At 35.9% G+C, this 27121-nt stretch overlaps 3 protein-coding genes across 3 annotated transcripts; 1 reads left to right on the top strand and 2 right to left on the bottom strand.

The window, feature by feature from the left end:
- The first annotated feature begins 13392 nt into the window (after nucleotides 1-13392).
- Nucleotides 13393-21048, top strand: LOC112008866 (uncharacterized). The gene is made up of 6 exons (XM_024041226.2): nucleotides 13393-13700; nucleotides 14607-14812; nucleotides 15068-15359; nucleotides 18856-18963; nucleotides 19991-20235; nucleotides 20637-21048. Exons 1-6 carry the CDS (start codon nucleotides 13503-13505, stop codon nucleotides 20752-20754), a joined length of 1167 nt encoding a protein of 388 aa, XP_023896994.1. The 5' UTR covers nucleotides 13393-13502; the 3' UTR covers nucleotides 20755-21048.
- A 1214-nt stretch (nucleotides 21049-22262) lies between these two features.
- Nucleotides 22263-25923, bottom strand: LOC112000244 (receptor kinase-like protein Xa21). Its single transcript, XM_065763249.1, has 2 exons — nucleotides 24123-25923; nucleotides 22263-22817 (listed from the first exon to the last, which is right to left on the bottom strand). Exons 1-2 carry the CDS (start codon nucleotides 25696-25698, stop codon nucleotides 22462-22464), a joined length of 1932 nt encoding a protein of 643 aa, XP_065619321.1. The 5' UTR covers nucleotides 25699-25923; the 3' UTR covers nucleotides 22263-22461.
- Nucleotides 25919-27121, bottom strand: LOC112008878 (probable LRR receptor-like serine/threonine-protein kinase At4g36180). The gene is made up of 2 exons (XM_024041239.2): nucleotides 26953-27121; nucleotides 25919-26808 (listed from the first exon to the last, which is right to left on the bottom strand). Exons 1-2 carry the CDS (start codon nucleotides 27119-27121, stop codon nucleotides 25919-25921), a joined length of 1059 nt encoding a protein of 352 aa, XP_023897007.2.

Genomic DNA, 27121 nt, shown 5'->3' with positions numbered 1-27121 from the left:
ATAAGGGGATAACCTAGCACAGAGGGCTAACATGTGATGAAGATACAAGAACAAGATGAATGGATGACTCCTATCGTATGTTACTTGAAAGAAGGACAACTCCCAAAAGACAGGAATGAAGCACGGAAGGTACAGAACAAAGTTGCTCGCTTCATTGTTATTGAAGATACCTTATACAAATGAGGACACTCCCTCCTTTATCTCTGTTGTGCTAACAAGGAAAAGACCAATTATGTACTTCGAGAGATACATGAAGGAATTTGTGGTAACCACGCGGGAATAAGGTCTCTTGCGAGAAAAGCATTCAAAGCAAGTTATTATTGGCAAACATTACAAAAGGATGCGTATGACCTCGTCAAAGCATGCGACCAGTGCCATCGCTTCATGAATGTCTAAACACGACTAGGTGAGCCAATGACGCCGATAACCACTCCATGGCCTTTCGCTCAATGAGGGATCGACATAATGAGACCACTCCCTATAGGAAGGAAGCAGTACAAGTTCCTCATCATCGTAATCGATTACTTCACAAAATGGGTAGAAGCTGAGCCAACAATAACCATCTAGGAAGCCATGATCACCGGCTTTGTATAGAAGAACATAATTTGTAGATTCGGGATTCCAAATGTAATCATATCAGACAATGGGAAGTAGTTTAACAACCCCAAGTTTTGAAAATTTTGCCAAGACCTAGGTATCAAAAACCACTACTCTTCTCCAAGACACCCTCAAACTAATGGTCAAACAGAAGTGACGAACAGAAGCCTTTTTAAAATTATCAAAACTCAGCTTGAGGGGGCAACGGGTGCATGGCTAGAAGAGCTGCCTAACGTTTCTATGGGTATACAGGACGACCACAAGAGTGCCAACGGGAGAAACACCATTTAGACTAACATTTGGAACAAAAACCGTTATACTAGTGGAAGTAGGACTGACGAACATCTGGGTTAAAGTGCACGAAGAGCAAAGGAACCACCAAGAACTCAACAATAATTTGGATATGATCGTCGAAGTGAGAGACGAAGCTTCGAAGCGGATGTAAAAGTACAGGGGAGCAATGACCAGATATTACAACAAGAAGGTAAAGGTGAGAAGATTCAACATAGGTGACTTCGTCCTTAGGAAAGTCTCGCAAGCAACAAAGGACTCGTCCTAAGAGAAGCTAGGCCCAGCATGGGAAGGACCTTACCAATTCATTCACTACTCCAGAGAAGGATCATACTACCTGAAGACCTTGGACGGCCGAGAACTATCTCGTCCATGGAACATAGAACACTTAAAGAGATACTACCAGTAAAAATAATCCCCAAGTATTCCAAAATGCTTACTTTTATTTAGATATATTTCCCTTTTTCATTATTATTTTCCTTACATAGATGAAGGAGTATTTTGTCTCTCTATCAATAAAACATACGTAGAAGTATTACTCAGGAATTGTACGTAGAAGATTCTTCCATTACGAACTATTGACTAAGTTGTCACTCATACATGACTTAATGACTTAATAAAAGTTATTAATACATAAAAAAATCATCATTCATACATGACTTAGTAAAAGTTATTAATGCATAACAAAATCGTCATTCGTACATGACTTAATAAAAGTTATTAATACATATCAAAATAATAACTAAGTCATCACTCATACATGACTTGATAAAAGTTATTAATACATAACAAAATTGTTAGTCATACATGACTTAATAAAAGTTATTAATAAATAACAAAATCATCATTCATACATGACTTAATAAAAGTTATTAATACATAATGAAACTGTTATTAATACATGACTTAACGAAAATTATCAATACAAAACAAAACCATCATTCATACACGACTTAACAAAAGTTATCACTACAAAACAAAGTCGTCATTCATACATGACTTAAGAAAAGTTGTTCCCAGCAACGTCATCATTCATTCATGACTTAAGAGAAGTTGTTAATTCATAGCAATGGCACAAGAAACAGTTCCAAGTAAATTATATGCTTAAAACAGACGAGCCCAAAAAATTGTTCAATAGATTGTTTGAAGGAAATAAATAGACGTGATCAAAACAATGAGCCCCAAAAGTAACAATGTTTTTCCTTAGAGCATCCACATCAGCATGTCTAAAAGATTCCATCTATTTTACACAAAAAATCTACTTTTTCTATTTTACACCATCACTTTTACAAAACACCCATTTCGATGAACGCCGCTGGTGCCTAAACTACCAAAATAGTGGCTTTGGTGACCGCCGGCAGATTGGTGTCTCCAACCATCGTATCGCCATCACTGGTGGGTCGACTGTTATAATAGTGGCTCTGACAACTGCTGCTGAATCGATGTCTCCGACCATCGTACTTCTAGAATCGATGACAGAATCGCCGGAATAGTGGCTTCGACGGTAAATTCAAACCTAATTGACATTTTTTTTTAAAAAAATTTAATCAACGATTATAATTCTAAAATTAATATCCACTGGTCATAATTGAGAAATTCAAACCTAAAGGTCATATTTTTTTAACTTTAAACCCAATGGTAAATTCAAACCTAATGGTCAAATTTTTGAAATTTAAAGCCAACGGTAAATTCAAACCTAAAGGTCATATTTTTAACTTTAAACCCAATGGTAAATTCAAATCTAAAGGTCAAATTTTTGAAATTCAAACTCAAGTCACATTCTTGCTCTATAAATATGACCATTTTCTCTCTAATTTCCATCCACTTCTACAAAATTATCTCTTCCATTCAGTTTTTGTTCTCTCTTAATGGATTTCCACTATGACATTGATTTTATTTTTCCAAATGATGAGCCTCCATTTGACTCATCCTCTGATGATGATGAGTTGGAACTTACTCTAGCTATTGCAATAGAAGAATTAAACAATGAAAGAGCATCAACATCACGTCGTCATTCTGTTCAACCTCGCAGGTTTATTTGGCATAATCCTTTACAAGGTTATGATAGGCTTTTCCATGATTATTTTGTTGAAATATCAATGTATTGGGCACCTAAACATGTACACGTCACCAGCGTAATCCCCATTTTCGTACTCCATTTTACATATTGGGCACCTAAACATGGACACGTCAGAAGCTTTATTACAAAAGATCATCAATTTTGAAGGGGGAAAAAAAAAAGGAAGTGTGTGGAATAATTTGGAAGTGGTGGAGTGTGCACATTTTCTAGTTATAGCACAACACTATGTGACAGAAAACTAAAGCTTATATAACTTTGACTCTTCATCTTTGTCTATAAATTTTCTTTTTCCCTTTAATGACACTAGTTTGTATTTTTGAGATGGCAACCTGGAAAGGAGCTTTTCAGATAGCTCTTTGCTTACACTCCCAAAACAAAGACATTACTTCACCCAAAACAGAATGATAAGAATAGAATCACAAATTAAATTGAATAATCAAGTGCTACTGTCTGTGTACAATACAAAATTTACAACATTGCCATTTTCCTTGTGCAAGTGAAGACTACAAAAATATATCTAACATGATTAGAGATTGAATAATCATGTTCCCTGCATAAATAAATGCTACAAAAAAGATGTCTAACATCAAATCATCTATGTCAACCATGTGCTAGTATCTTTGCACTATAAAAAAAAATTACTTGATTAGATATTGTCAATAATAATATTCAAATTATGATGAAAATTTAGACCTTAACCTCTCAAAGATTTCCAAACGACGTAGATGAATATATTCTTTTTGCTCATGATCCATGGTTCTTGTATCTTTCATCATAATTTCATCTTCCACTTTTCTCTTTTCTACTTCATGCTTCTCTTCCTTGATACAAATCAACTCTCTTCATTCTTTGGATGCAATGCGCATTAACTCTCTTCGTTCTTCTAATGCAATGCGCATACTTTCTTTTTTCTTCTCATGCGTTTTTCTCTTTTCTTCCTTGATTTCATCCAATATGGAGGAAAGTATTAGGACCACGTCATCACAATTCTTTCTTTTCTTTAATTTCTCCTTTATTGGCCTTTTTGCCTATAGGTCTCTGCAAGGTTTCGCCGGAGTTCATCTCATCATTATCTTCATCTAGATTTATTGAGCTTGCAAAAGTATGACCAGGTTGTGTGGCTGGCTGTCTTGTGCGGACCTTCACATTATCTCTTAGATTCAACCACTTAGCTTCATTCCTCAAAATTCTCTAACAATGTTCCAATTGAAATGCATTTTTGCTATTACTTTTATACATAGTTTTTGTATCATTAATCTACAAAAGTAAAAAATTGAAAACAATGAGATTCATAAAACTAAAAGTGCATTGATGTACAATATATATTAGATGTTGAGTCGAAATACCTTGTCATGCTCAGTTTTACCACTTTTATTCTGGTTCTTAATTTGGGCCAAGTATCCACAAAACTTGTTGGTCTCCCATTGAATTGTTGACCACCGACTATTTAAAGAATCATTGGAGCGGTTAAATTTCTTGTCATTATGGAAGGTAGACCAAATTTTATCCCAAAATGTTGTGTGTTTTTGGTCTGTCGATGTTATGACATTTAAGCTAACATTGAGCCACGCTGACACTAGCTTAATGTTTTCATCTACGGTGAAGTTGTTTCCCCGTTGGCTTCTCTTAGTAGTTGATTTTTTTTGCAATGGAGGGTGTAGATTGTCCCATTTCAACTTGGGGTGGAGATTGATGGACATTTACGTCTGAATGCGGAGTGGACATCAATATACTACTGTCAAAAGACTCAAAACCTTGTTCCTTGTCTTGTAAAATGTCAAGGAAGAAGGGATTTTGTGAGTCCATCACCTAACAAACACCAAAGTAATTTAGAAGCAGCACTAATAAGCAACAAAATTGAAGTTAAAATTTATCTACTAGATAATGCAGGGGAAAAGAATTGATAGAGGTAGGTAAGTTACTAGTACTTCTAAACCAATCAGAACACACTCATCAGTGTGTGAACCATTGCTCCATAGGCAGGGACATACTAGGCAGTTCTTACATGGCCAACAAATAGTATATGTTTCTCAAGTATATCCTAAAGAAACATCCAAAATCAATGTAAAACCTTTAACATCAAGTTGAAGTAGTTTACAACTAAGTAATAAGAGACTCCACCAAATTAGCAAATAATCTTTTAATGCACTAATGTGCCTAAGATCCTGTATCATAGAATTGGAGGATTATATAAAAAGATGACAAATTTATCTCAGAAATAAGTATTTACAAAAAGGTAACGAGAACAAGGAAAAACTATAGGATTACAAGCAATTTGCATTTACCTAGTAGACATGAATTCAGAGATGAAAGAATCTTTTCCATACAAATACTGGGCAGTCATATTAAATATAAGGATTGTGATAATTTGTGAACCGTGTATATGATTTATTTGGCTTGAAACTAATCCCTATCTTTTTTGGGGTAAAAGATAGAAGTGTTATTGATAAGTCCAAAACATAAACAATGTATATACCCAGTTTAAGCAGTTCGAAAACAAGGGAGAGATTGAAATTTAATACAAGGTTAAAAAACTCCAAATTCTTCAAAGCCCCCCTACACACAGGGAAACTGATCCCTATCTAAAAGACATGAAATTTAATCCTTACCTGAACTCTAAAATAATCAATTATATAAACACACAAAATATGAAATATTAATAAATTCCAAAAATAACTTTGGGTGTGTTCCGAAGAATCCCTAAAAAAAAACCCCCAAACTAGAAAAAATTTGAAACAAGAAACTCCCAAGAAACCCTAAAAAAAATTAGTTTAGAGAAACTCCCAAGAATCTTGCTTGAAACCAAAAAAAAAAAAAAAACCCTAAAATCCCAATTAGAAAAACCCATACATTTTTAGAGAAATTTGCCCCAAAGTTTGTCAATAGAGATACCTCCAAGTTGATCCACCCTCCTCACGGGGCTGCAAAACCCCTAAACCAATCACATTATTTCCCGTGGTGATGAGAATGAGGAAGAGCTGTTGAGAAGCAGACAAAGAGAGTAGATGAGAGGAAGAGTTCAAGAATGAAACAGGGAGAGACTATTGAGAGGCGTTGGTGTTGCTCAAGTGAGAGGAGAGAGAAAAAAAAAAGAGTGAAAAAAGTTTTTTTATAGTATGTGAAGATAATATTAAAATAATAAATGGACGAGCTACAGTAACCGTGTATATATGCACGATTACTGTAGCAATTGTGTATAAATGCACAATTTTACACTCATTGATGTGGGTATTTTTTTGGGTCAAAATGTGTAAAATGAGTAACATTTTCTATTTTGCAAGGCTTTACACATGTTATGTGGTTGCTCTTACAAAACAGAAGGTAATACAATTTTTTCAAGGAAGATTGGAAGGAGAAAGATCATTAGGGACGCTCTCGGTTACACCTAGCACAACCTCGTCAGTGGGGCTGCTCCCAACTAAACTTGGCATACCCTCGTCCACCACCGCAGCTTTAGAAGGACGATCCTCTTACATTTCCTTCTCCACTTCTTCCATATCAAGTTAGGATAAGTCCAGCTCAGGATGATGCTTGGCTAAATACTTACGAAAGAGTTCAAAACCGTCCAAGTAGTACTCGTAAAGCTTGTTTGAAAACCCATCCGAAGCTTTAAACTTATCCACCGCCTTAAAACCCGCCTTCTTGACCTTTATGAGGGCCTCATAAATCTGCTTATCCTTCAATTTCGAAAAGGCCTTCTTAATGTCAATATTTTTCTCCAAAGTTTTTAGACGATCTTTCTCTTTCTTGGCCTCGTCAGCAAAAGCGGAAATTGGATCGTTAGTGACTCATTCTTTGCAAAAAGGGAAGCAATCCCAGATTGAGCCTCATCCAACTTCTTATCATAGTCCAAGTACTTTTTGGAGATGTACAAGGACTCTACCAGCACCTGCAACAATAAATAAGTGACAAAAAACAAATGTATGCATAAGAGACAAGAACGCATACCTGTATGAGCTTATGAACATGTGACGACATTTGCTCAGAAGGAGGTTTTCCCATCAAAGGCTCTCAATCCTCCATGGAGATTGCGTCATAGGCCTTCTACATCGCAATCCCTACGTCTTCCCAAAAGGTGGCAATTGAGACCTTGCTCGTGGCTTTAGCCTTAGGGCCACCCCTAGAAGAGACGATCAACTCCAAGGAAGAAGTAGGCGAAGCCGTATGACGGCCTTGAAACTTGGCCACCAAAGAGGTCACCACAACATTGTCCTTGGACGATTCATTCTCCTTCTGACGTTTCCTCAACAGAAAGCCATTTGACAGACCACCCTTAGCTTTCTTCTACTGGGCTTTGGCGAGTTTTGCCTTGCTAAATTGGGTCGTCATTCCTGAAAAAGGAAGGAAGGGACGATTCCTAGAAACAATAGAGAGAGAGAGAGAGAGAGAGAGAGAGAGAGAGAGAGAGAGAGAGAGAGAAGAAAAAGAGATATCACTGGTGTGCTTACTCTTTTTTATGGTCTTGATGTTCTTTCAAACTTTGTTGGACGGTTTTGGACCAAGAAAATGGAAAAATAAAGATTAAGGGGAGATCAGCTCGTCAAAATCCATGATAGTCTCCAAATGCTTCTTAACCTTCTCTCGACGAGCGTGATATCGCTTTTTCCAGCTTGGGACTAACTTTATCTACACCAAAAAATAGCATACAACAGATTCAGAAAGCAACAAATACACAAGTATAGAGACACGCAAACACAAGTACGAATAAAGGATGCATTGGACACAGGAGCCCCAAAACTACGAAGCAACCTAGGAGCTTCACTTGAATCCTCACTAGGTTCCATCTCCCAGCCCTCACCAAAGACAAAGAAAAAGTTCGTTTTCCAGTTTTGAAAAGAAGATGGGGAATCAATAATCAGCCTTGAGCTCTTATCCTAGGGTTTGAACTCCCAATAACTAAGATCCCTAGAGCGCCTCAGGTGGTCCAAGTGCAAAAATTCATCCATCTTAATGGTGTCTCCGTCATTAGCTGACATCCACACCACCATACAGCAAATAACTATCCTCCACGAGTTGGGGACTAGTTGAGTAGGAGCAAACGACAAACGGCTAAAAAGTTTCCTAAGAAAGGGATGGATGGGAAAACGAAGAGCACTGACGAAGTTAGCCTCATAGAAACACACATTGTCAACATAAGAACGGCAAGCCTTATCATCGTCATTATGGATCCTAACCCTGACTGATGAAGGAAATTGAAACCTACTCCTAATTCTACCCTTATATTTCCTTTTCAAAACATAGCAAACATCCCAAGCTTTATAAGGAGTTGATGGAGAAGTGACCTTAAGAGCCTTGTGGTCCTCAGACGAGGACAAGCCTGTCTCAAGTTCACTAGACCTAACCTCACCCTCTCCAAACATTATCAAAGGTTGAGCATACCACACAAAACGATGAACCAAAGGAAAAAAGGAAATGCAAGACAAACTTAAAAGAACAATCTCTACCCACAAAAAGCCTAGCCTTGAAGCGTTGCCTACCCACAACCTCAAGCTAACTACTCAAGCGAGCAAAGAAAAAAGAAATTGAGGGACAATCCGACCTAACCCTAGAATAGTCTACCATTAAAAAATGAAAATAGAGAAAGGAGCGGGAAAGACTTACTAGAAAATGAGAAGGGAACGAGGGAGGCTCTATGGAAATGGAGGCTCTAGGGCAATTGAAACGTCACGATGAAGGAAAAAATGAAGCAAAAAATGGAAAGAAAAAAAAAGGAGGGAAAAAGACAAAATAAATGAAAGGACGTGCGCAGGAATGCCGAGATTTGCTGACATGAAGAAGATATCTTGATCGTACATGTGGCACGCAGTAGGCAAGACATTAATTTGCACTAAATACGTCGAACACGGGACATGAAATGATAGACGGATATATTCTTATCTTGTCTAAAAAACAAGAATACGAACAGGGGGGCAACTGATGAGTCGAAAATAACATGGGATCGTCATTCCATGTCAATGACGACCAAAACGAGCGTTACACATTTATTGCGCGTATTGATGATGAAAAGTAACGGACGGAGCAATGGTAACATGTGAGCTGTGTATTTCAGAGCTCCCGTTGATGACACACTAGCCATTGCCCATGAATGCTGAGATTCATTATCCATTAAGAGAGGAAACAACTATAAAAGGAGGGACAACATAATCCAAAGGTAGACACTAATACTCACCCAAAAACCACTCCAAGTCATTTTTCTCTCAGGATCAATTTCTTCCTTTCTGACTTAAGCATCGAAGTGTATTTGCAAACACTACACCGGTGTATTACACTTCTTTTCCAGGCTTTCTTGCAGGTTTGCACCTTAGACATGACCAACCATAAGATCATCCATCCGGTGAGACGAGGTCCTTAACTTGGTGATTTTTCGCATCATCACCTAGTAAAAGTTTTTGAGTCACATAAGGGTAGCAGAATATTAAAGTGTTTTGCACACATGGCAGCACAAATAGTGCCCTTTTTGTCTCCCTTTCCACATCTTTAAAATTCTTCATCTTTGTGCATGTACAAAATGATTCAAATTTAAAGTATTATTAATATTTTCCTTATTTTTTACATTTGTTGAACCCAAAGGTTTGTTTGTTTGTTTGTTTGCTTTTTTTTTTTTTTTTTTTTTGGAATCTAGACCTAGTGGCCAAGTTTTATTCAATGGAAAAAGGAAAAAATTACATACGATCTCATGTAACAAGAGGAGCTACATTAATTGAACCCAAAGGTGAATTGAGTCAATTTGTATTTATTTAGCCTTTCCACAAATAGACCCCAATACTTCAACACATCATATCATATATTATACTATAAAATATAAGTTAAATCCTATAATCCGTGGTGTGGATATCCTATTTAATTGCCATGTCATTACACTAAGTGGATTTTTTTTCCTTTCCTTTTAATATCTTGGTCTAATGATAAAAAACAAACATCAGGAGTAGATACCATATGTTGAAATTTGAAACTCCCTCAAATATTTTAATTGCCATGTATGTTGCCTTATCAAAATTTTTTTATAGCCACATTAACTTAATTGTATTTATCAACTTTTTCTATACTACTTTATCAATTATTTATTTATTTAAAGAAACATATGTTTAATGGTTGTTAATTTGTTATAAACTTTTATTATTTTCTTCAAATTTTTTTTTTTTTTTTTTTTTTTACGGTGAAGAGTGGCATTTTTGTTTTATTATTTTTATTTTTTATTTATTCACTTCTTCTTCTTCTTCTTTTGATGAAATGAATGAGTACTAAACGTAGTATTAGACTCAAGATTCCTTTCATTCTACGAAATCACAAGTCCAAGCTACATAACTGTGAAGCATCACATTTTTGTTTTTTGTTTTTTAATACACTTTAAAAAAAAAAAAAAACACATAAGTTCTAATCAACTTTATCTTATCAACATTATCTCTCCACTGTTATAAAAAATTATCATTCTCTTAAAATTCTTAAATTGTTTAAAATTTCTTTGTTGATTACAATTTGAAAAATTTTCTATCTAATGGTAACTCTCAAGTTTATCCACCATTTATTTTTCTTGGTGGGAGTGAAACACATTCCCAAATCCCCTCAGAAGATCCTCACACGTGAACAATAAGCACTTTTTTTTTTTGGTTATATAATTCAATAACTACAATATAAGAGGAGAATAATTTGAGAAGTTGAACCATAAAATTCTTGATAATTAATACATTTTGGCATTTTACATTATAAACTCGAAAAGAGAAGAGAATTTGAAAAGAACATTGAATGCTAAGAAATAGTGTGTGATTGATGTAAGTGACAATGATACTAGTTTCTTTCTTTCCTTTATGTTTGGGTACCTGTATATCATCCTTCATTACATGAGATTAGATATAAATTATGTTCTTGCTTGGTGTCTAACCAAGGGACAGCCAGCGCAAAACTGATATTCCAGTGAGATGGGAATTCCCCCCACAAAACTGGTTCAAACTAAATTTTGATGGATCTGCTCTTGATGTCCTGGGCTTGCTGGAGGTGGTGGTCTGATAAGAGATCATCAAGGGAGATGGGTGAAGGGTTACATTAGATTTATAGGCTAGGCTAACATCATTGAAGTTGAGTTGTGAGCAGTAAGGGATGGCCTAATTGTATGCTTGCAATTACAAGTCCAAGCCATTGAAATTGAGCTTGATGCTAAATCTGTGATCCACCTTTTGTCAAACAATGAGGTATCCGTGGCTAACTATGCACCTATTACTTTGAAGCATCGACATGGTTGGGAGGGTGCCGCACCAGAGTCCAACATGGCTCGATGCGGGGTGCGGCGTTCGACATGGCTGCCTCTGCGTTAGTGCCTTGTTTGAGGTTTTTTTTTTTCTTGGATTCATGTCGACTCGGCTTCAATTCGGGCAGAATCGGGCCGTATTGGCTGAATCGGGTCGTATCGGCCGGCGACCAAAATGGCCGAAACAGACCAAAACGGCCAAAACAGGTCGAAATCAGCTTTGAATCATGCGAAAACAGCCGAAATCGGCTTTGAATGAGACCCAAACATCCTAAATTTGTCATTCCTCAATTTTATTATGAATATTTGTTATTTCTTTTGTGTTTTCTTTTTAGTTTTGTATTCCTTGCCTTCTTCTTTCTTTGTTTTGTGAATCAAGGCCATAGTAATGTTTTTTTTAAGAATATTTTAATAGTAAAAATATATAAAAAATATAAATAAAAATTATTTTAATAATTTTTTAATCGCCACACCCGCACCCTACTTTTTCAAAAATTGTCGAGTCCCGCACCTACACCCACACTCGCACCTGAATTCGGAAACGCACCCGTGCTTCATAGACCTATTATTGATGACTGTAGGAACTTGTTGAACTAGCTATCCTTCTGGAAAATCTAGCATTACTACAGGGAGGCGAATGTCTGTGCTGATGCTTTGGCCAGGAAAGCTGTTTCCTTCAATAAGAATTTTGTATCCTAGACTCTCTGCCTATAGAGTTGTCTTACCTTTTGATGCACGACCTCTGTGGTCTTTTTTGTAACAGACTATGTAACACCTCTGCCCATGTGGCTAACTCTTAGTTTCTAATATATATCCTTTTAACCAAAAAAAGGGAAGAAAAAGTTATGAATTATGTAACATCCTGTGGTATTAGTATTACCCCTCTTTCGCATCATTCTGAGCTGACCCTTTTATGCTGACCCTTTTATCAAGTCAAGTCAGAAGTATTTTTCTAAGAAAGAGTATTTGTCAAAAGAACAATAATTTTGTGCCCATATATCTACAATTCTACACCATAGGTCTATATATACCACTTTAAAAAGGGTATATCATGATTAAATGTTCTCCACGTGAAACGAACTTACAAATATTTGAGTGGGGGTGTGAATATAACAAAGGGAAGAAGGCTTGAAAAAAAGTGGTATTTGGATTTTGGAGTAGTGTAACTGCATAAGGAATTGGTGTTTGGTATTAGGTTTTTTTTTTTTTTTTTGCTAAAAATGTGTTAAGATATATTTGTACTTTGAAAAAGTAAGAAAAAAAGAGATTTAAAAAAACTGTATATAAAAGCTAAAAGTTTGTCGAATAAATTGGAAATGATTAGACAGTTCTATCATCTGTGTAATGTGTTGTTTTACATGTGATTTACATGTATATTGATACGAAGGCTATGATCATTTTGGTTCGTGGAATTATGTTCCCCAAGGATTGTATTCCAAACATGGAAATGAATTCTGTTTATACTTTATATCAAGAATGTTTTGAATGGTTTTTTTTTTCCTACTCACACTCCCTACTTTTTTTTTTTTCTATCAACAAAATTTATACATATTGCAGCTCTTCTCGGTATATCAATGGGTGTGTTGGATGCATGTGTGCCCTCTCATGTGTTAAAATATCTTCTAACACATTTCATTCATTTATCGAGAGTAAGAAATATTTAGTGCTAGGATCTTGGGTTTGTATCGAACCTACAAACTTGATGAAATTGACCCGACTTGACGTCTTGGGTTGTTGGATTGGGTTGAGTTGTAATTTTATTCAGAGATTTGAGTTGGATCAAGTTCAAATGAATAGTTTATCCAATCCATATGACCAATTCGGTTTACCATATATATTAATTTTTCTTATCATTATTATTCTAATTTTTTAGTTTAATTTAAATTTGTAATTAGTTTATGCATATTATATGAATTATAATAATTTAATGTAAAAAGGTTAAATAGTTTATAAAAGTCCAAATTTTTATGAGGTATAAAACATGTATGTTAAGTTAGGCTTGTTTCTAAGTTGGTATGTGATTAGTTTAGAATTTCTAATCTGACAATATTGGATTGGGTTGAAAAAACCTCTTGAAATCAACTGTTTAACAATAGAATTTCACAACATTTTTATTTGAAGCAATGGAACTGACAAATTTTTACTGTTTGTAGATGGGCTTTTTGTAGGCCGTGACTGTCCTTAATTTGTGGCTGCAATTAAACACACAGAGTCATACAAAAATACACGTAGACAGAGAGGGGGAGAGAGAGAGAGAGAGAGTAGCGGTGGTTGTGGTTGTTGTTGTTGTTAATGGCAACCTCTACCTCCTTGTTCCTCTCCAATTCTCTCCCTCTTCCTCCGCGACTCTTTCCTTCTCCATGCCCTCGCTTCCCTTCCTTCTCCCTCTCTTTCCCTCTTCGCTCTTCCGCAAACCCTAGAAAATTCCAAACCCTAGTCCTCGCCTCTTCCTCCGCCGCCTCTTTTGACGACCTCAGCTCCAACTCCAAGGTCAGCTTCTATCTACTATTTGCTCTTTGTTTTGCTTTCTTTCAATTCAATTCAATTCGATCAATTTCGTTTGTTGATTATTTGAGAACAGTGAGAACTTAGCTTTTTTTGGCTCAACTAAGTAAGACTGGTATGAATTTGTGTGCTTTAGTTTCAGCTTAGTCTAATAAGTAGGTAGTGAATGAACTGATTTGGGTTTTAATTCAAAGTATAATTAATTGATTAATCTCTGAGTTTGAAATGAACTTTATGGTAGATGTAGTCTCTGTTTAAAATTTCAAAAGCTTTTCAGATTGAAAAAACTTAGCACATAAAATGACCAAAAAATTATATGTTGAGATTTTTATTTATAGATTACAAATGATATTAAACATAGTTAACCGGCATTCTTAATGGGGTGTTTAAAGAAGTGGGTTTAAATGCTGCTTCATCGGAAACTAGCACATTTTTATCTTCAATGTATCTTAGTAGTAGTTGCAGGGGTAAACAGGTAGCAATGAATTTGTAGATAACTTTTTTTTGATAATTCAAAAGTTGGAGGAGGGATTTGAATCCTACATGTCTCCATTGAAAACACTAGAAAGTGCCAGTCTAAGAAGCATGGACATGGGTACAAGCATGACACAGCGATATGAGCAATTTCTGAAAAATTATAACATAAAACGGTTGGTACGACACCGGAATGACACTGGTATGGAACTCTAAATGAAGTGTCCGTGCATCCTAGGTGCCAATTGAGCTACAAGGCTCTTGGCGAGTCTGTGTTTGTAGATAACTTAGCAAGTTCTTTTTTTTGGGATTTTTAACTTCTTTGTGTTTGATGTATGCTTGCTATAATCAATGCATGTACTTAATAATGGTTGTGCTTTGATCTTGTATCTGATGTTAGAGTGTTTAATTTTTCAGAAATCGGTTCTCTCAAGTTTGATACAAGAGATAGAGCCATTAGACGTGGGCCACATTCAGAAAGATGTGCCACCAATGACGGTGGATGCCATGAAACGGACTATATCTGGCATGTTGGGCTTACTTCCATCTGATCAATTTCAGGTTCTCATTGAGGCGTTGTGGGAACCTCTCTCAAAGTTATTGGTTTCTTCAATGATGACTGGGTATGTTCATTTTCATTATTATGTGCATTACTTAATCTGTACTTTTATGTGATTGCTGAGGAGATAGAGACAAGAAGAGAACCTGAATTCGTACGCTTATTTGTACAGTTTTGTGTTTGTAGGAAACCTTGTTTTCATTGTCTTCAAATTATGTTCTCTTGAAGCCTATATATAGGATCTCCCTCTTTTTCATTCACTGACTTATGTCTATCAAAATTTCAAAGATTTATAAATGGTATTTATCTTCTATTGCAGGTATACATTGCGGAATGCTGAATTTAGGCTTTGCCTTGAAAGAAACCTTGATATGCAGGAAGGAAATCCTGAAAAACAAATACCAGAAAATAGTAGACTTGATTTACAAGGGTTGTTGCTTGACAATGCAAGTATAATTAATTTATCTGGAGAACATGAATTGTCATCCAAATTTGAAAAATTCACTGAAGACTTGTCAGAGAATTTTGATATTCAAGACCTTGGTGAAATGTCCCTTGAAGCTGAACATTATATTCTTCATTTGCAGTCTCGTTTATCTTCAATAAAGAAGGTATGTTCTAGCACTAAATAATTTTTCTTGGTAGATTAATAGATCAGAGTATGTTTTTGAATTAGTTGAATTTCATGATTCATTGAATGACTAAGATAATGGTATCAAAAGTTGGACATTGTTGATATTTTATCTTGACATTTCAATTGATATTTTATCCTTTGATCTTGGAAATAGTGTGGATGGCAGTAGATGAACTACAAAGGTCTGATAGAAGGCACATCCCTGATTAATGAAGTAGACAGTCCTTGATAGAGTTCATTGGAGAAAATGGATATTTAGCTTCCCCAACTAGTCAGTACTTGGGATTTAGAGCTTTGTTTTCATGGAATTTTATGGAGGGATATCATTTATTGGGCTAATGCTGATTCGATGCTACCATTGTCATCTGTTTCAATCCCAAGTTTTGCGTGGTTCATGGATTATTATGAGTCGTCAGTCATGGCATGATTGGAAAGAGCATATGAACACTATGAGGTGGATGCTTGTTCACAGTATCTTAATATATCCTATCCCAAGTTTTGGAAGTTTTATGTAAGAGTTTTTTGGACAATAGTCATCTACAGTAATTTTGGAGAAGTGGATATAATCTTTTACGTTATTGACCATGCTTATGTACCTGTTAACATAGTTAACAGACACAATCTAAGGTTAGCAGTGCCCAAACTAGAAATAGTAGTGGTTGAGCCATTTGCCAACACACTAGGAAGATCTGAAGATGCCCAAGGTCGGAAAGCAAACCTGAAGTACAAGTCATATAATAATCAGTGGCTCCTGAGTAAATGACCTGAGTCAATGACCTAGGATTCTTGAGTGGCGAGACAAACAATTTGAGTATTTGTCTTACCTAGAATAGCAGTGGAAGAAGTCATGCAATCAAATTAGATTGTAGAGACACTAGATAACACTTTTCTTAGGAGTGGATACTACTACGGTTGTGAAAGTTGGAGAATGGATGCTACCAGTTGTGAAAGTTGTTGTAAGTAACTCTGGAGTATTTTCATTCTCCTAAAGACTAACCTAAAGAGTTGAGAGTTTCCCATGAGATCCCAACAAAAATCTAGTGTATGATTCTCACCAGGATAGTAATTGCATTTGCAGGGACCGCATCCTCTGCCACCCCTTCCCCTTACTCGGTCTCAATGTACTAGTCCCCATAGCAGTGCCAAAAGCGGATTTCTCATTAGAGGATTATGTAACTGGACCAGAAACAAATAGACAGGCTACCTAAGTTGACTAAAAACCTCACCAAGAAAGGGAAATTCCTTCCTAAACTTTGTGTCTTTTATTGGAGGCAACTCAGATAGAAACTAGGCTGCATGCATGCACACACTTTGCTTTTGCATGACTGATATCAGTAGAAAGTCATTGGTAAAGATTAAGCTCCTCATATATACCCGTAAACTTGGCATAACAATCTTCTGGAGAGAGGTCATTAAGAGCAAGGGAGAAATAAGCTTGATGGAGGTTATAAATGTGTATGAGATTATTGACACCATAATACAAACTTTGGGCCTGTTCCTGCACAAGTCTATAGATCACACACCGTTAGCCTATAGATCAACAATAAGCTCAGAAGGCAAACAAATGATCTCAACTCCTTTACCACGATAATTGCCAAGAAATTATAAAATTAACCCAAGTTTTATGCTCACATAAGTCATCACAAGTAAAGAAAACGTCTGACCCAACATTCTACCAGATAACTAGACAGTCGCACACACAGTTGCACATATCGGCACATCAACACAATAATTGCACAGATCGACATGTTAGTATAGTGGGTTTCACACAGAAAGATAAGTTGACACATATCGGCATGTATTGAGCCAACAGCAGTCGGGAAGGTGTGTATCAATTCTAACCAGAGAGATGGTTGATTGTAGGGGTTTGATTAGGCCAATTTAAGAGCATATTAACGTTGGTAATTGGGAGTTGGCTATATTTTGGAGGCCTTAATGGATTTGAAAGGGGCAACCTTTCTTTCTAATAATAAGAAAGGGGGGCGAGATAGGCGACAGGTAGCTTGCTTCCAAGCCGGCCCGGCCGCGAGGAATCAGGAGATCTTTTCCGGTGCTGACTTGGATCTTGGGTGACGGAAAAAGGCGGCCAGAAGCGACGAGCAGTCGCGGTCGAAGCTTGGCTCTAGCCGATAGGCTAGCAGTAAGCTTGGCTACAGCGAAGCGCTTACCAAGCGTGAAGGAAAGGGCCTTCGTTGCTTGAGCCGTATGCGGGGGAACTGCTGTGCGGTTCTTAGGAGGGGGGAGAGCTAGTAGGAGCCATCCTATCCTCAGTTGGCGGAGGTCATGATGGGCTCAAAGATGTTTCTTGGTGTAGTAGTAGTCACGGGGAAGACTTGACGCAGACTTGATTGCAGAGTTGAGCTGAGAACAATGTTGCCTTGGTCTGACAACATGATTGGCTGTTGTGGATGTTGACTGGGTTTGTTACCAGTGCAGGTTGAGGGCTAAGGCTGTAGTTTTTTCCTTTTTTTGGGGGGATAATTAATAAATAAAAAATAAACCCTCGGCATACAAGAAATATTCTAAGAGAGAAAAAACATCAAGAGCTAAGGCTCAGGTTTATGGGTTGAGGCTAGGTGGTTGTAGTCACAGGGATTGTTGAGTCAAGTTGATGTGGTTTCCGGAGAATATTCCCACCGGAGTTGATGGCGGAATGCCGGAATGCTAGCGTTTGCAGCAGATATAGGTTTTTAATTGCTCTAATACCATGTTCTCAGGACGTGTTTTTAGGGTTAATTAATTTACCCTAACACGTGAATATTATTTATATGAGGTTAATTACACTAATAGCACAATAGTACAATTTTACCCCTATCACAAACATAAGAAGGCACATTGGGTGAGTTACATTACGCAGATTCTTTTCTGCAATAATTGGGAGTTATTTGTTTAATTATGGGATTTGTAATCAGGTTGCAGATTACTTTGAAAAAGCAACTCATCTTATGTGAATCTCTTTACCAATTGACCAAGCATTTCTTTTTTTATCTTAAACTATAAACTGACCAAACAGTTATATCTCAAAAGTCTGGATATCATCCTCATAACATCCATAGTATATATTTGGTGGATTGTTGGTTATGATAGTGTCCGAGTTCTAGGAAATTTCTTTTCATTTTGCATACCTGAGCTGGTTCATCTGGTGATATGCAGGAAATGGTATTTCAGTAGCACAATAGAGTTGTTCTGTAGACCGGTCATTTAATCATATGAATCCAAGTGTCTTTTGATCGAAGACCTCTAGTTTTTGATTGGAGTTCTGTATCTTGTTGATTGATAACATAATATCTTAACTTGAAAACTTTCAAATTCCTTGTTTTATTTTTAATTTGAAAGAATTTTTTCCCTCTTCCAAGTTTGGACATTCCCTTGGTGATTTTTGCAATTTGATTCTTTTCTTTTCTTCATCATGACTGTCATTGTGGTCGGAATGTGTAGTTGTGTACTCATAATTCAATTTTACTTCATCATAGGAACTTCATGAAGTCAAGAGGAAAAGTGCTGCGCTTCAAATGCAACAGTTTGTTGGGGAGGAAAAAAATGATTTGCTGGATTACTTGAGATCTCTACAACCAGAAAAGGTACTTAACTCTCATTTTATTTTAGTTATTTATATTTGATTAGTGAAAGATCAATTTATTGATATTAGAAAGTTACTCTAGTACACAGGAAATATGCTAGAGCAACTGTGAAAAACTCAAGTCTCTCTAAACTGAGTAATGCTATGTTTTGTTTCTATGAATATTTCTTTCCTAGTTCCTGAGGGTTTTACTTGCAATAAGACTGTTTCTCTTATTACAGAATAATCCTTGTTCTGTTCTTTTCTCCGCTAATAGAATGGGATGTGCAAATTTGAACGAAGTTTCATATTTTTTGTTTACTTTTCAGGTAGTGTCAGTGAGTGTGTTAACTGCTGTAGTTGTTTCTAGGTTGTGGGCTCATTGCTATCCTCACAGTTTTGTAATAGAGAAAAAGTCTGATAAAATTATACTACTAAACTCAATCACACATTCAGCTCCTGATTTGGTATAACTTGACATTTTCTGAGTATAGGAACCTGTTCCTGCAGTTCCTCCATTACATAAGGTTCGGTGAGCAATAGCTCAAGTGGCACTTCCTCCTCCCATAATATTGGGGTGGAGGGTGAGGTTGTAGGTTCAAGATCTCTTGGGTGCATGTGTAACTTACCAAGAAAAAAAATTTACATGCTCATATTGCTAAGTTTCAATCTAATTCATGGCCTTGGATGTATAGGGATGAAGTGTGGCCTTTGGTTAACTTTTGGACTGCATAGTGCAAGATATCAGGTTTTTCAACATTGCTTCTACGCTAATGTTTTAATAGTTTAAACCTGCTCTTATAAGATAGTAACTTAATTATAGTTATTACAAAAAATTTTCCTCCATATCATATATGGGGTCTGGATGTGTTATGTACACATCAGTTTGCTCTTTAGATGCTTTCTCATCTTGCATACCTTCTCATGAGCAATGAACTCCAGGTATTGGATTTACCCTCATCGTGCAACTAACTCTGAATTTAGCTTTCTATCTTTATTTTTTTTGCATGCGTCCATCTTGTGGCTGATACAAATAGTTCTATGCACAGGTAGCTGAATTATCAGAACCTACATCTCCCGAATTGAAAGAAATAATCCACTCCATCGTTCATGGTCTCCTTGCCACCCTATCTCCCAAGATGCATTCTAAGGCTCCTCCTCTGTCAGAGAATTCCCCAACTGGAATGGTAAATGTGGGGAGTGAAGACTGTGCTGAGCTTGTTGAGAACACCTCACTGCAATTTCAGCCCCACATTTCACTAACTCGGGACTACTTGGCACGTCTCCTCTTCTGGTTAGTCCAGCTCTTTCTTTCTCTGCTTTCACATTCATTTGATTTCAGTTTTTTTCCCTTTGTTTTAAGTTATCCTCTTTCTATCTGGGTTTTCTTATTCCACTTGGTTGTTTGGGATTGAAAATTTGAACCATCCATAAACTGAACTTGTTCTGAATCAGTCATTTTGTGAATTTCCTTGCACTTTTTGGGTATGAGTAGTCTGAAGGCGAACTCAATGACTCATTTTTGGATAATTCAGTTATTCTTTCTGGTGTTTAGCTTTTTCTTTTCTTCTTTTTAAAGTTTTCCACCCTTACTATGTATTCTCAATTGTATTCAGGTAACCTGTTCTAATCTTGAATATAATTTACTTCCTGCAATTGTTGGTTCTTTCTGATCTATCTTTTTTCTCCCATTAGGTGCATGTTGTTGGGGCACTATCTCCGAGGCCTGGAGTATCGGATGGAGCTGATGGAACTCTTATACCTGCCAATTAATGCTGAAGATGATGCTTCTAGTGGTGAGCAAGTTGCTTGAAAGTTTCTCTTTTGAACTGCTTCCATTTGTATATAGACGTGTACACAGACCTTGTTTTGCGACTTGAAGAGGCTGGAAGTGAGATACAACTGTAGGCCACCTAAGCTTTTGCAAACGGAGAGTTCATTTATGCATGGAAGTTTACTTCTTGGTATGTTTGTTGTAAGTATATTGCGGCTTTCAATGGTTTTGTCTTTGTTGTCACTAACACAAAACTGGAAGATAATGACGTATTTATTGTCCGTATTGAATTTATGTGATAATGATAATAAGCAAATAAATCTTACAGATAAATATGTGAAAGGTAGAATTTGGTGATCTTACTTTGTATACAACCAGGGCCACCTAATTGCTTGGAGAGAGAAAGAGGTTGAACATTTCATTGGATCAGGTCTTGTAGTTTTTGTTTTATTTTCTTTTGGCCTGGTGATTAAATCTTGATGGTTGTTATTTGCTGTCTCATTTACTGAAGAAGGATATGAATGTGTGATTTTATACAACCGTGTAATGGATATAATCAGAGATTTATAATTGATCCACTTAAGAGATTACTGTTATCTATTGGCCTGGGAGAATATGGATAAAGACTGATAATGTGATAAAAAAATCTCAGCAATTATAAATTTTACAAAGCCCCAGTGCAAGTTTATTCAAGTGCTAATTGGAATGGTTGTTATGCTATATAAATGCTCTGTTATAGCATATTTTAACTTTTTAGGTGAAAAATCTTTTGTCATGGTTTGTTGGTGCGATGGTCACTCCACAAGTATAGGTGCTTGTGGAGTGTAGGGGGCAAGGACCGGAGTTTTAGTTTCTACACATAGATTAAGTTAGAGTAGAATTTCTATCTTGTATATAAAAAAAAAAAAAAATTGATTGGTCTAGTCTTTTTATTTTTTTTATTTTTTATTTTTTATTTTTTATTTTAAACAAAAAGGAAAAGATGTATAAAATTTTGTGTTTCGAGCTAGGATGAAGAACGTTAAGATTGATTTTTATTTTGTTAAGGAAGGGGTTTTATGGTGGCATTATGTTTGTTATGTACCCACGAAAGACTAGTAAGCCCATTTTTTCAATAAGGGGCTACCTCCTGCTAAATTCTAGAAAGATCAAATTCAAGCTAAACCTTCTTTAAAAATCGTGCTTAGGTTATTAAGTCAAAAAAAAAAAAAAAAGAAAAAAAAAAAAAACGTTTCCAACTTATTGCTGGCAAATTTTATACATATTTGGATCAAGAACATTTGTGTAATTGTATTTGTCAGTCCTTCATATAATTGGTATTTATGCCCTTCATATAGTTGCTTAAAATAAATACAATCACAGATTCACAGGCACTGTGGGGGTGATGGAGTGAAAATTTTCGTTTGTCATTCTTTGCCTATTGATACTAAGAGTGTAGATTTTCTTATTCAAAAGATCCTAGTTACATTTGTTCATAAAAGATTTTAATTGTCAAACTCAGTATCTTTATGCAATAAATTAAAATCTTGGTATATTAACTTCAAATATTAATAACTTGGATAATTTTGATTGATTTTGGTCCCAAGTGAGTAGTTACATACTACTTATAAAGCTTATAAAATTAAAGGACATACCAAACTAGGGTCACAAAATTACACCTTGAAAAAAAAGAAAAGGAAAGGAAAGCAAGCTTTAACAAGGTCTTTACATGTGCACACGTAAGAAACTTGAGCAATAATGCAAATATCAAACACCCTTATTTCTGTTTCCAAGTAGTGCCAATTTGATATTGTTAACCTTGGCCACCACATCCTTGATGTCAAGTCTTTCATCTGGTAATTCTTTAGAACACCTCAAGCCTAATTCCAAGATAGACAAAAGGATAGTTTGCATGATAGTCACATCTCTTCCATCTTCTATCTTAAGCAAACCATCATCCATGACTTTCATTTTGTCAGGAATTGATGCAATCCATTGCCACATACTTAGTTCTCCAACAAACATTTCATCGGTTGGTTTCTTTCTTGTGATCATCTCCAACAATATTATCCCATAGCTATAAATGTCACATTTGATGGATACTCTCCCTTCAGAACCATACTCTGTCATACTCATATATGTCAAAAAGTCTTTTAAGTTAATGATCTACATGTTTGCCCAAAAATAGTAAAAACCCTGCCAATAAAAACTTTCATTGGGTACACACACCCACATGGGCCACACCCCATTCATACAAGGATTTAAAAAAAAAAAGGAAAAAAAAAAAAGGTTTTTACTGTATCCACTCATCATGCATCACTTGATATGTATACTAGATTCTTCTATTTATTTATTTTTGGTTCAATTGTGCCATGACCAATCTTTATGTGTCTATTTTCTATTATGTTCTTATGATTTACCTTTATTATGAATAGTTGTCTGGTTTAACTCATAATGTAGTGTACTTTTTTCACAATCATTAATGTGGTATATTGTGATTTGTAAATAATAAAAGTGATATTAGTGATAGGTCTATATAAAGTTTTTATCGACAATTTGTGAAGAAATTTGTGTCCCTAATATTGGTTATATACTTTTGTAATTATTTTTAGCTTCCAACTTCCAAGCCAAATATGAACACTCCTTCATGTCACTACATATTCACTTGAGTTATACTTCGAAAAGATTTGTATTAGCCTTGGAAGTTGATCACCATAACTAAACTTTTATAATCAATTTAGGAAAACTGATTTACCAGATTACTACTTTTGTATATTGTTGATAGCTATAAAGTGGGAGAGCATTCGTATTAACTCGTGCAATTTTATTTATTTATTTTAGAATAAACACTTTTTTTTTTTTTTTCATTTTACATATTCACTTTTCAAAACACACTAGATTAAATTATCTATTTTATACTTATCAAAAAAAAAAATTATCTATTTTATACTACTTTTCATTAAAAATACTATTTCCTGACCAATTTTATTATTATTATTTCAAATCATATCTCTCTCTTCCTAATGGGGTGAAGTAAATAATTGTAAAAATATGCATTTGCAAAGCTACATAGCCTTGTATATTTACACGATTGCTGTAGCTAAAATAGATTTTTTGCACAATTTTACATTGGTTGATGTATGAGGTTTTTGGGATTGATTAGGTAAAATGTGAAGCTTTTTTCTATTTTACATAGACTGATGCAACAAACCATATCAATACCATGGTTGCATTTACGAGTTTAGTGTTCAAATACTATTGAATTAAATTGTATTTGACTAGATAAATCAAACTATTAATCTAATGCAACTAGATTACGAGCTGATTTGAACTACCATGCACATTGTTATTCCTAAAATTAGCCACTACTAAAGTTATTCACAAAATTAGCCAAGTAATTAAATGAATAGAGGTGACTTCATGTATACCTGGTGCGATGTAGCCAATTGTACCAATGGTTTTGGTTTGGGTTGCGTCCTTGTTTTCGACTAAAATCTTTGCAATGCCAAAGTTCCCAACATGTGCAACCATGTCCTCGTCCAAAAGAATATTGCTAGGCTTCAAATCACAATGCACCACGCATTCTAATTGGCCATTGTGGAGATAATCTAACGCCGATGCAACATCAACCATAATGCCTACTCTTTGAACAAGATTCAAGTAGTAGTTGTGAGAGTATAACCACTTTTCAAGGCTATAATTTGACATGTACTGCAACACTAAAGCTTTAAACTCGGGACTGGAGCATTCACTAATGACTTTAACAAGATTCCTATGTCGGAATGCCCTTAACACCTTGCATTCAGCATCAAAACTTTTAAAAGTACCCTCCAAATGCAGATTTAGAACTTTGACTGCAACAGTAGTCCCGTCAGACAGTATCCTTTTGTACACAGCACCAAACCCTCCAATTCCAAGCAAGTTGCTTTCACAAAAGCTATTTGTCCCGCGACAAACTTCATGACATGATATCATTCTTTGATCCACTGTAGGTAATGTGAAAAGTGAACTTGGAATTTGCATGTTATATTGTGGATGTCTTCTTAGCATAATGACCAGTATTGCAAAGATTATAAATGATGCAATGCTGGGAATAATATATCTGAGCAAAAGTTGTTTCACCCTTGCTTCTTTAGAACTAGGACTTGTGCAAGGTGGAACTCCAAAAATTGAATTCCCACAAAGTGCTTCATTACCTAAAAATGATTCTGCCTTGAAGTTTGCAAAAGGTCCACTAGATGGAATCTCTCCTGATAACTTATTGAATGACAAATTCAAATACTTGAGATACCGAAGTGCCTCAAGAGACTTAGGAATTGCACCAGAGAGATTATTGTTAGAAAGGTTTAGCTGATCCAATCCTTTCAATTGCCCAAAAGAATCTGGAATGTGTCCTTGAAATGAGTTCTTTGACAAATCAAGATTTTCTAGGCTTTCAAAAGCACCAATGATACTTGGAACATTTCCAGTAATTTGGTTATGAGATAAATTCACGTACTCAATAACTCTGAGTGTTCTCATGTTTGGAGACAAAGATTTGCCAAGGGAATTTGATGATAAATCCAAGAACAACAGATTTTCAAGATTCCACACACTCAATGGGATTGATGAGGTCAGTTTGTTATAACTCAAGTTTAATTTCTGCAAAAGATTGAGGTTTCCAATGCAATTTGGGATGGATCCAGAAATTTTGTTATTTGAGAGAAATAATTCTCCCAGCTTGATTAGCTGACAAAGCTCTTCTGGAATGTTTCCTCCAATATTATTGTCTCCAAGATACAATCTTTGCAATTCCTCTAATCCCCCTAATGTTGACGGTAAATTTCCAGACAATTTGTTATAGCTCAAATCAAGCAAGGTCAAATTTTTCAAGGAACCAATTCCCATTGGAATTTGACGCCGTATTTGGCTTTGCCTTGCATAAAAGGATTTAAGTGAACCTGAAAAATTTCCAATGGTTTCCGGAATTGTAATATTCAAGGGATTGAGGGATATAGATAGCATCTTTAAAGATGTGCAACTGGTTAAAGATGTAAGGAAACTATTCTCTTGATGCCCAGGCTCCTCTGTTAGTTGATTCTCATCCAGAAAAAGGAATTTGAGATATTTTAAGTTTCCAAGACTTCTGGGTATAGGCCCAGAGAGTAAATTTACAGAAAAATCTACTTCGCGGAGGTCAGAACAATTTGAAAGATATGATGGGATACGACCGCTAATTTTGTTGTTACCAAGATACAAGTTTAAAAGATAAGGGCAAGAGCTTAGTATCTAATGAAAGATTAATTCCAGACAAGGAATTGCCCTCCATGCTGAGCAATTGTAGAGAGGTAATGTTGAAAACATTTTGGGATATTGTCCCAGTGAGATTATTGTCCTCAACAACCAATTCATTCAGATTTTGGAGACGCCAGAAATCACTTGGAATGTTTCCTTTAATGTGGCTTGCTTGAGTAAAAAACGATTGTAACATTGATAAATTGCTTATGATAGGAGGAATATTTCCAATTAAGTTGTTATTTCCAAGATAGAGGCTTTCAAGCTTTTTTAAACCCCCAAAACCTTTTGAAATACTTCCATCAAACATATTGTATGATAGAGATAAGTCTAAAAGCTCTCTGCAGTTATTAAACTGAGAGGGGAGCTTACCGCTGAATTTGTTGTCAGAAATATATAGTCCTTGAAGATTAGGACAATGGCTACAAAGATCCACTGGGAGGGTTCCTGAGAGGTTATTTTCTGTAATAGCAATACTCTTTAGAGAAGACAAGTTAAAGATGACAAGAGGAAATGCACCAGTGAGGCTATTGAAGTTCAAAGTCAAGGACACTAATGACGACAAATTGCTGAGGGACGATGGAATTGTACCCATAAGACGGTTTTGATCAAGTCCTATGTTGCGAAGCCTTGGTAACAAGCGTAAATCTTTAGGTATGCTACCATTTAAGTTGTTTCCAGAAAGATATAAAAGTTCAAGCTTCTGGCAATTATGTAGAGTTGGAGGAATACTACCTTCCAATTGGTTGTTTGACAACCGAACTTTCTTCAAGCGGGGTAGATTACCAATCTCATGTGGCAGAAAACCAGAGAAGCTGTTGTTCTGAAGATCAAGTGAGACTAGGAAGGAGAGGTTGCCAATATGAGGGGAAATGGTGCCATGTAGACCCACATAGGAAAGGTTCAAGGCTGTGACTCTTTGTCTGCGTCAGCTGCAAGAGACTCCGAACCAGTTACAGAAGTTTGTTGTTGTGGACCAGTTACCAGTAGAGAAGACAGTATCATTTGGATGAAAACTGATTTCAGATTTGAAGGCAATGAGAGCTGATTGATCTGTAAAGTTGTTGGAAGAGTGAGATGAGTGAAGAATGCATGGCTTCACTAACAGAAAAGCCAGGAGCAGGAGAATGGATCGCCTTTTAATTAGCATCAT

Source organism: Quercus suber, unplaced genomic scaffold (assembly GCF_002906115.3).
Source record: "Quercus suber isolate HL8 unplaced genomic scaffold, Cork oak 2.0 scaffold_499, whole genome shotgun sequence".
Taxonomy (NCBI): domain Eukaryota; kingdom Viridiplantae; phylum Streptophyta; class Magnoliopsida; order Fagales; family Fagaceae; genus Quercus; species Quercus suber.
This window is presented reverse-complemented; position numbering and strand designations above follow the sequence as displayed.

Excerpts from the sequence above, each read along its gene's own strand:
- LOC112008878 (XM_024041239.2), bottom strand. The coding sequence starts at position 27,121 with ATGATGCTAATTAAAAGGCGATCCATTCTCCTGCTCCTGGCTTTTCTG. Across the intron at positions 26,809-26,952 it reads TGATACTGTCTTCTCTACTG|TCTCACTTGATCTTCAGAAC; the intron begins GTAACTGGTCCA and ends TCTCCTTCCTAG.
- LOC112008866 (XM_024041226.2), top strand. The coding sequence starts at position 13,503 with ATGGCAACCTCTACCTCCTTGTTCCTCTCCAATTCTCTCCCTCTTCCT. Across the intron at positions 14,813-15,067 it reads GTTTCTTCAATGATGACTGG|GTATACATTGCGGAATGCTG; the intron begins GTATGTTCATTT and ends CTTCTATTGCAG. Across the intron at positions 18,964-19,990 it reads GATCTCTACAACCAGAAAAG|GTAGCTGAATTATCAGAACC; the intron begins GTACTTAACTCT and ends TTCTATGCACAG.
- LOC112000244 (XM_065763249.1), bottom strand. The coding sequence starts at position 25,698 with ATGCTATCTATATCCCTCAATCCCTTGAATATTACAATTCCGGAAACC. Across the intron at positions 22,818-24,122 it reads AATTGGCTACATCGCACCAG|AGTATGGTTCTGAAGGGAGA; the intron begins GTATACATGAAG and ends TGAGTATGACAG.